Source organism: Lactuca virosa, chromosome 2, assembly GCF_052849685.1.
Source record: "Lactuca virosa cultivar CGN04683 chromosome 2, Lactuca_virosa_CGN04683_v6, whole genome shotgun sequence".
NCBI lineage: Eukaryota > Viridiplantae > Streptophyta > Magnoliopsida > Asterales > Asteraceae > Lactuca > Lactuca virosa.
The window spans coordinates 187,078,750-187,088,786 of record NC_136427.1 but is presented as its reverse complement, the minus strand read 5'-3'; the positions used below and the strand labels follow the sequence as shown (position 1 = coordinate 187,088,786).

Sequence of the window (10,037 nt, the reverse complement as noted above, 5' to 3'; positions counted from 1 at the left end):
TTTAGCCTGAGATGTTTACTCTGATTGTAATGTTTTGGATACTTGGACTTATGTTTTTACGGATGTTTTGATAACTATAGTTTTATTTAATAATTAAAAATGAAATTTTTGGGACCATATTTTGTGTATGTTACAACAATTATAAAAAATAAAATAAAATTTATACATAAACTTTAATATCTGTAACTTTTTAGTGATATCAAATTTTTTTTTTAAACTTTCTATAACTTTTTTAGTAATAATAATAGTTATAAAGCTAACTAAAAAATAAAAATAATTAAAAATAATATAAGTTTTAAATTAACATTATTTTAGAAAACAATAATTAATATTTTAAATAATAATATTATGATTGAAATTAAAATATAATTAAATAAGTAATTATTAAACTAAATATTTATACTAATAATTAAAAATTATATTTTATTTTATAAATACACAAAAACTAGACATAAATATTAAAAAAATGACATATTTCTTTTTAGATATTTATTAAAGGGATTTTCTAATATGTGTCCTAAAGGTACATATAAGAAACATTAATCGAAGTATTACTTATAACAAATATTACTATAATTAAATATGATAAACATTAATTATGTATAATACTACCATAATTAAATGTAAAATACATTAATTATAAAGAACTAGGTTATAACTCGTGGGAACCACGGGTAAAAAATTTATAAAACATGTATATTATTAATAAGAGTTAAGTTTGTTTAAAACTTTTTGTATTGATTATTTAAAATTAATATTAATATATATTTATAAAACATAATATAAATTTGAGATTAGTCTGTATTATGTATGTTTGTGTCTATTTTTATATTCAAATGTATCAACCAAGTGTTCCCTTCAATATTAACAGTACATATATATAAAAAATTAGTATAATGCTAACTGTTTTCAAAGATACCTACCGGACAAGGAAAAGAATAACGCAAATTCCCCAGTGTATTATGTGTTATTAATTTTTCTTAAAAAAACTAGAATATTTGCAGAAAATAAAGTATATTCAAACAAAGAAAATACAACACAAACACACATACACACATAAAATATGATGAAACGTCGTCAAGACTTAAATGTTGTATGTCAGTTCATATATTCGAAAATAACCAAAGGGAAAAACTGTAAAGTTATCTTCTTGGAATCATGAATGGCTAAAATAAGAGAAAATGGCTTAATGGTCAATCTTGTTGTGGTCTTTTTAGATATGAAACACGCTGCTTTCATTGCAACACACACATAACACTTTGGGTCCATGTGTTATATTGGATTTTGGGATATAGTTCATAAGTGAATCTTTTTTATCTTTTTCGGCCCTATTTTAAAAGTACGATCGTTTAATAGGAAAAAATTAGTAAAAAATCACAGAAAATTACCATTATGTCCCTCCCTGGACTACTAAGATATTATAACAACAACCACAAAGTGAAAAAAATGTAAAGTAAAGTGTAAGAAATATAGATTATTCAAACAAATAGTCTAAATGTCAATGGAGTATCAACTATCAAGTAAGTGGTTTTTAAAAAGATGATTCAAGATGACGTACATACAGTTTTGTTGAAAAATCGAAGTATCTTCACGTCCAAAAGTTATTGGTCTTCTTTTTTGCGGAGCACATCATCAAGTGAAGGTCGATTAAAACGATGATTAAAGATGTTTCAAGTATAGATAGAACCGAATACGACTAAAAGGAGCAAATAAATCAAATTACTTGCAATTTATATCATACCTTATTTATCATTATACCTTAACACGAAATTGGAGGACTAAATCGGGTATCAATTTCAAACGTATCACATTAAATTTAAATATAGATCATATATCATAAAAATCGGATATTAATTGCTGATTTATTTTGACCTGGACATGTATATAATAACGTGATTATAGAAGGTGAAATCAAATAGGTGCAAAAACGGTATTTAAAAGTGTTTTTTGAAGGGACACCTGATATTTTACTTTAGTTTATTAGATAGGGATATATTATTTATAATTAATAATTAATGTTTATCATATTTAATTATAGTAATATCCCTCCTAATTAATACTTCAATCAATACTTCTTAGGTCACATGCACATATAGAAAATCTTTTATTAAAAGTTTAATATTAATGTCAAAAGATCCGTGAAAGGATAAATATGATATGACGTGGCAAACAAGAACCGTAAAGGAGTCTCTCTCTACTTACTGCTTGCAGAATCTAAACAACAGCTTCAGTTGGATTTTTTTTTTCTCGTAATCATTTATAACACCGATTTGGGGTTTACACCACTCATACTTATCTCACTACCCACTTCCGCCATTACCCAAACTGGTATGCACCTTCTTCCTCTTAATTTGTACTTATCTTTTCTCTGTTTTCGATCGAAAATACTCATGATGATCACAGAGTTGTGTCTTACTTCGAATCTAACGTTTTTTTTTTTCCGCTTAATCTGTATCTGATTTCTGGGTAATATCAAGGACGATGGCTTCTTCTGCTACAATGGCCCTGAGTAATAAGTTAATCGTGACTGCAAGTAATGGTGATTATAAGGTATGGGAGGATCCATCGTTCATTAAATGGAGGAAGAGGGATTCTCATGTTTCGCTTCATTGCCATGATTCCGTAGAAGGTGGGCTTCTCGAGAAAACGTTGACTTTCTTTGATTATTAGGTTGTTTTGAATAAGTTTGAATCGGTTTGCGTTTAGTTATGAACTTTAATTTTGACATTAGAAACAAGTGTATCTAATGGGGATCCTTAGAATATTGACCTTGGTGTAGCATAACAATAACAAATCAGTCAACTTCCTTCAACATTTGTAGGTTCTCTAAGATACTGGTATGAACGAAACAAAGTGGATGTTCTTGTATCAAAATCATCAGTTTGGGATGATGATGCTGTTTCGGGATCAATTGAATGCGCCAAGTATTGGGTTCAAGATTTGCCTTTTGTTAAGTCGTTATCTGGTTATTGGAAGTTCTTCCTTGCTCAAAGTCCTACCACTGCTCCTTCAAATTTTCATGATACAGTGTTTCAAGATTCTACATGGGATACAATACCAGGTGGGGTATCAAACTCGTATATATTGCAATGTCAATTGTCTTTTTTAACCTTCTATTCTTTTGAACAGTTCCATCGAATTGGCAAATGCATGGGTTTGATAGGCCCATATATACAAACATAATATATCCATTTCCACTTGATCCACCCCATGTTCCTGAGGACAATCCCACTGGATGTTACAGGACATATTTTCAACTCCCTAAAGAATGGGAAGGTATGAACTTGATATTTAATGTCATTTTCTATTTAGTATTTTAACCTGATATCAAATGTATGGTTGATATATTTTCTCAAGCTTTTTTTTTTCTTGATTAGGGAGATAAATTATAGAAGTAGAATCTTTAATTATGACTTGATTAATATTGGCAGGTAGACGGATATTATTGCACTTTGAAGCGGTTGATTCTGCTTTCCATGTTTGGGTCAATGGATCTCTTGTTGGATACAGGTTTTGTCTTGAATGCTCTTTAAGTATGTTTCTTTAATATCTTCCCATAAGTGCTATGTGGATAAATGATGTTTCAAACATATTTTAAGAAAATGACAAACACCCTTGGGGAAATAGAAAGAAAATATAAATAAGGACAAATTTTTAAAGAGTTAGGAGTTAATGAGAACTTCATTTCCCTCACTTTCTCTATAACGTCATTCTTTTTATACCAAGTTAATAAGAAAGTATCCATATATAGCTTTACCTGATTAAGGGCGTGTTCTTTTCCCCTCCATGAAGTGCTTTATGGGTAAATTAAATGCTTGGTGCTGAATGGATAAGTACTATTTCTTTTGTAGACTGATTGAGATGTCTGAATGAAAGTGAATGATCATTGTACCCTTCCAACAAGCACAGTTATTCTAATATGATATACATATTCACAAGCTTTATTGGTTTTGGTGTTTGGTCAGCCAGGATAGTAGACTACCTGCTGAATTTGAAATAACCGAGTTTTGTCATGAGTGTGGATCTGACAAGAAGAATGTTGTAGCTGTAAAAGTATATAGATGGAGTGATGGTTCTTATCTTGAAGATCAAGATCATTGGTGGTTGTCTGGCATCCATAGAGATGTTCTCCTTTTATCCAAACCAAAGGTTTTTGACTTTTCTTACATCAGCTAAAGTCTTTCTATTCTTTCACACAAACTTATGTTGTCTGCATGTGTTAAGGTATTCATTGCAGATTATTTCTTTAGATCAAGTTTAGCCGAAAGTTCTACCTATGCAGATTTAGAGGTAATTAACATCTTCACTACTGATTTTTTGCTTTCAATTTCGTGATCTTTTAAAGTAAGAAGAGTTGTAATGTTGTATAATGGTGGAATTCTTTTATTTTATACACTAGGTTGAAGTAATACTTGATAAGTCTACGAAGATCAATGACATTACAGATATCAAAATTGAAGCCACGCTGTTTGATATAAATACCAATGAGGGTACTAATCTGCTATCGACTAATGTGGCCAGTTTGGAGCTTCAGCAGCCCCCTCATTTTCCTTTAGGGTTTCATGGGTATCGATTAGAAGGAAAACTGAAAAATCCCAAGCTTTGGTCTGCAGAACAAGTGAGAAATCTTGTCTTTTAATCAAACAAATTACTTTTCTTTTCACCTCTTCATTCTAATAACACTGGATTATGTTGCATGCAGCCAAATCTGTATACTTTAGTTGTCACCATGAAAGATGCATCAGGCAATATTATCGACTGTGAATCATGTCAAGTAGGCATAAGACAAATTTCAAAAGCTCCAAAACAGTTGCTTGTTAATGGGCATCCAGTTGTAATAAGAGGTGTAAACAGACATGAACACCATCCACGTATAGGAAAGACAAACATTGAATCTTGCATGGTTAAGGTGACACATCAAATTCATTTGTCTTTTTTATTCGTTTTCTTGCAAAACATTTTATGAAGTAGTTTTGTTACTTGTATTGTAGGACTTGGTTTTAATGAAAGAACATAATATCAATGCTGTTAGAAACAGCCATTATCCTCAACATCAAAGATGGTATGAATTATGCGATTTGTTTGGAATGTACATGATAGATGAGGCCAATATTGAGACACACGGTTTTGATCTTTCTCGGGATTTCAAGCATCCATCACAGGAACCGAGTTGGGCTATATCTATGTTGGATCGTGTTATTGGCATGGTGGAAAGAGACAAAAACCATGCATGCATAATTTCTTGGTCTTTAGGAAATGAAGCAAGCTATGGACCTAATCATGCTGCTCTTGCTGGTATATATGATATGAATTGTTTTGCATCAAAGTTATCTTTCACTTTATAATTTATATTGATTGATACAAAATCATGAATTTCAGGGTGGATTCGTGGAAAGGATCCATCAAGAGTTGTACACTATGAAGGTGGAGGATCGAGGACCTCATCAACAGACATTGTATGTCCTATGTACATGCGTATTTGGGATTGTGTTAAGATAGCTAAAGATCCAAATGAAACAAGGCCTCTTATATTGTGCGAGTATGTTCATCTCATCACTTTAAATCTAAATACTCTCTTTTTATTGGCTAACATTTTGTTTATTACGTAAATTGACTTGCATACAAAATTCAGGTATTCACATGCCATGGGTAATAGCAATGGAAACATTCATGAATATTGGGAAGCAATCGATAGCACATTTGGTCTACAAGGAGGGTTTATTTGGGATTGGGTTGACCAGGTTTGAAACTCATCTTTTAAATTTTATAAAACTGTAAATGTGGTGCAAGGGTAGTTCTAAATATTTGCATCTGGTTTCAGGGGTTACTCAAGGAAAATGCAAATGGTAGCAAATACTGGGCATATGGAGGTGACTTTGGAGATACACCAAATGACTTAAATTTCTGCTTAAATGGTCTCATATGGCCTGATCGGACTCCTCATCCTGCTCTAAATGGTGATTGCTATAATTTTTTTGCTTAGTATTTAGCTTTTTTTTTTAGTTATTACCAACATAAATGTTTCCATGATGAATCTTTTGGTAGAGACAATGTATAAGAATTACTTCATTTCGCTAATTATGATGCGATCCTTTGTTTATTTGTTTTCAGAGGTCAAGTATTGCTATCAACCAATTAAAATTTCATTCACCAATGGCGTAATTAAGGTATCAATATCATCACTCCTCTTACTTATTTGTCTATATCATTTTCGTGAAAATATTTATGTTGTGTATCATATGTCCATTTGTGCTTTCTATATAGCTAATGTTAACCTTGATCTTGCGTTTTTCGTTCATAGATTACAAACACCAATTTCTATCAAACAACAGAAGATCTAGAGTTTAATTGGGTGATTGAAGGTGATGGATGTAAACTTGATTCTGGAATTCTGAGTCTACCAACATTAGATCCCCAAAGTAGTTATGATATCAAATGGGAATCGGGCCCATGGTATTCATCATGGACTTCATCCTCTTCTTCCGAAACCTTTTTGACTATAACTGCAAAGCTTTTGCATCCCACACGGTGGCTTCAATCTGGTCATGTTGTGTCATCTCAACAATTTGAGTTGCCTATGAAGAAAAATTCCATCTCCCATGTAAGTATTCTCATTCTGAAACAAGCCTCTCATCTCACATTTGAGTTTATAGGAATCAATAATGGTATGTTGGTTCTTGAAATCTTGTTTAGAGACCATCTTAGGCTTTGTTTCTTTTCTTTTTCATTAAGTGTTGTCTGGATAAAGGATGTTTAAAAAATGTTGGAGAAAATGACGGCATACTCGAGGAATGGAATTGTAAAAAGTTAGCACTTAATGGGAAAGCCTCCTTTCCAATACTTTCTCTATTAAGTTCTTTCTGCATTAAGTGAAGAAACACCCATATATAGTTTACTGGATTAAGGGCTTTGTTTCTTTCTTTTTCCCATTAAGTGTTGTGTGTATGAAGTGATGAATGGTTATAAAATGTGTGTATGAGTAAGTTTTGCATAGACAAAATCTGTTTCGTGGACGGAATGAACTATCTGAATGCGAGTAAATGATCATTTTATCCTTTTGTTTACCCATTAAGTAAAAAATTAAGTCATGTTCCCATTAAGTCCATAAAGTTAAAAAGAAATAAAATAGCACCTTACACTCTCTTATTGGAGTTGAAGGTCCCAAAGACAAAAGAAATCACATTGAATTGGGAAACCGTAGACCACAAACTTATCATCCGCCAAAACGTCTCAGAAATAACTTTCAACACTCAGTCTGGTGCAATAGAGAGCTGGAAGGTAATCACTTCTTCTATGTTATATGTCCATTGATCCATACAAATTCGTTTAATTTTTAACTAATGGTTATAAACAAATAGGTTGAAGGAGTTCCAGTGTTGCTTAAAGGCATAACACCATGCTTCTGGCGTGCTCCCACAGACAATGACAAAGGAGGAGAAGCCAATAGTTATTTCTCTAAATGGAAAGCGGCTAATTTGGATAAAATATGTTTCAATAAAGAAAACTCAAGTGTTGTTACAAAGATCTCAGATCATCTTCTTGAAGTAAACATTGTGTATCATGGTGATACTCCGGAAGGATCATCATCATCAAACAATCTTTTCAAAGTTGACATGAAATACTCGTTCCATGGTTCAGGAGACGTTGTGTTGTTTTGCAATGTAAAACCCCGATCAGATCTTCCACCTTTGCCACGTGTTGGTGTGGAATTCCATTTGGAGAAATCGATGAATAATGTTAAATGGTACGGGAGGGGACCGTTTGAATGTTATCCGGATCGTAAGGCGGCTGCTCATGTAGGGTTATATGAGAAGAAAGTTGATGAAATGCATGTTCCTTATATAGTTCCTGGAGAATGCTCAGGTCGAGCAGATGTTAGATGGGTCACTTTCCAAAACGATAAAGGTTCCGGAATCTATGCTTCTATTTATGGCAACTCTTCTTCACCAATGCAATTGAATGCAAGTTATTATAGCACAAAGGAGCTTGATCGTGCAACACACAATGAGGAACTTGTTAAGGGAGATGACATTGAGGTAACTTTTTGCTTTCATGCATGCACACATACACATGACACATCTATATATATTTATGCAACAATGTTTCATTCACCTTTTTTCCGAAATATGCAACTGACATTAATGTTGCTTTTATTGATCAACCACAGGTGCATCTTGACCACAAGCATATGGGTATAGGTGGTGATGACAGCTGGTCCCCTTGTGTTCATGACAAGTACATGCTTCCTCCTTTGCCTTGCGCTTTTTCCATCAGGTTTTTTCCAATAACTGCTGCAACCTCTCCCCATGATATCTATATGCCCAGGAATTGAGATGGTCAACAAGTCAACTCTCTGTTTGTTTTAGTATAGCTTTGGTTAAATAACAGATGATGGTTTGTAACCAAACCAGCTGTGTGTAGTAACTGATGCAGTTCACTGTTTGTGTGCACGGTTTATATTTGGATTTTGAGTTTTTGATGTTGGAAACGATAATTCATTCAGCATTTAATTTAAATATAGAAATAAAATCATCTTGCGATAAAATTATCTTGCAATATTTGTTTTTACAAACTGCTTGTAATTGATTACCGGTTTATCAGCTATATAGTTATATTGAGAGAAACAGACGTAAATAGTCATATTTGGGGAACGCTTTCCATAAATGAAAACTTTTTATAGAACAGTATCAAACTGACTACAAATTTTGCATTGCGAAATTCCAAAATTCCAAAAGAATTGTATCCCTTTTTAACAGGTTATTTATTAGCTTAGTGAATTAGAATACACCAGAAAAAAGTTAAAACATCCCCTAGTAACATGAATTTATTACAACTCAATTTTCTTTCTTAAATGCCAAAACACACTCATTCAAGAATACTTGATTTCACCGGTGTTTAAAACACAATTATAATGATTAGTTTAGAATAGAACTGCCAATGCATCCATGATGATACTAAAGGTTGAAAATAACGTAATTAAATTAAACAGATCATTGGAGCATATATCGATTATGATTTAATTAAACTAACAAATACGAGAAAAAAACATGTAATAATTAAAATACGAAGATCAATAACAATAGAAGCCAGGCTTGTAGAGTTTATTTGGCAATCCGAAGGTCTTTATAGCAAACATAGAAACATTGACAAACATCCTTACGTTGATCATCGCATTTTCCCCATCCTTTATCATGCAATTTTGCACACAATTGGTCGCATGACTTTGGTGAGCATGAAAGAGGTGGCTTAGACACTTGTTCATCTTTACATATCAAAGTCAACTTGCAGTTCACACCTATTTGATGATCAAATATATGTAAATCTCGTTATGAATTGACTTTGAAGGCCAAAGTTCAAAATTTCGTTCACAAAACCAGTATGCATTCCTTAGTAAATACATGACATATAGAAAAATATATATTGATGTGATCATGAACTAGACTGTTTCAAACTTGTATACACATTCTATTATCTTTGTAATTTGCTTATTGAAATATCAATACATGCACATACACTAAATATACAAGAGAGAAACATTGGCTTTATCATAAATGAACCATATCAAATTTTATTTTGTAAAGTGACATATTTGACCTTATTTGTAATTTGGTTATTGAAATATCAATACATGCACATACACTAAATATACAAGAGAGAAACATGTGTACCATATCAAATTTTATTTTGTAAAGTGACATGTTTGACCTTAAAAACACCTTAACCCATAGGTTAATTTTCAAGGTCAAACTTAGAAAACTGGCCATAAATTTGATACACATTAGTATATAAACTGTTTAATTTTTTTTAACAGTATTTCATAAGATATACTATTGTACTAAACATAGAACAAGATGTGTAAATGTTGTCATGATTTTTACAAAAAAACAGATAGATTTTGAAATTGTAAATAAAGATTTTTGGTTTCAAAGAAATCAACCACATATTAATGTAACCAAGAAGAGCTCTAAACATGCATACCAAGAAATGGGTCAAATAGCACGAGGATTGCCAAAAGTGCTACAGATAACTTCATAATC

The 10,037-nt window shown here is 32.0% G+C and overlaps 1 protein-coding gene across 1 annotated transcript; it reads left to right on the top strand.

Moving 5' to 3' along the window:
* The first annotated feature begins 2,194 nt into the window (after positions 1-2,194).
* Positions 2,195-8,545, top strand: LOC145159860 (glycoside hydrolase family 2 protein). The gene is made up of 18 exons (XM_079078904.1): positions 2,195-2,328; positions 2,478-2,629; positions 2,822-3,061; positions 3,130-3,276; positions 3,432-3,510; positions 3,966-4,149; positions 4,225-4,290; positions 4,400-4,618; positions 4,703-4,909; positions 4,992-5,295; positions 5,380-5,539; positions 5,633-5,741; positions 5,822-5,957; positions 6,112-6,167; positions 6,302-6,601; positions 7,159-7,278; positions 7,359-8,036; positions 8,168-8,545. Exons 2-18 carry the CDS (start codon positions 2,482-2,484, stop codon positions 8,330-8,332), a joined length of 3,318 nt encoding a protein of 1,105 aa, XP_078935030.1. The 5' UTR covers positions 2,195-2,328; positions 2,478-2,481; the 3' UTR covers positions 8,333-8,545.
* Positions 8,546-10,037: the final 1,492 nt, after the last annotated feature.

Excerpts from the sequence above, each read along its gene's own strand:
- LOC145159860 (XM_079078904.1), top strand. The coding sequence starts at position 2,482 with ATGGCTTCTTCTGCTACAATGGCCCTGAGTAATAAGTTAATCGTGACT. Across the intron at positions 5,296-5,379 it reads TAATCATGCTGCTCTTGCTG|GGTGGATTCGTGGAAAGGAT; the intron begins GTATATATGATA and ends CATGAATTTCAG. Across the intron at positions 6,168-6,301 it reads TCACCAATGGCGTAATTAAG|ATTACAAACACCAATTTCTA; the intron begins GTATCAATATCA and ends TTTCGTTCATAG.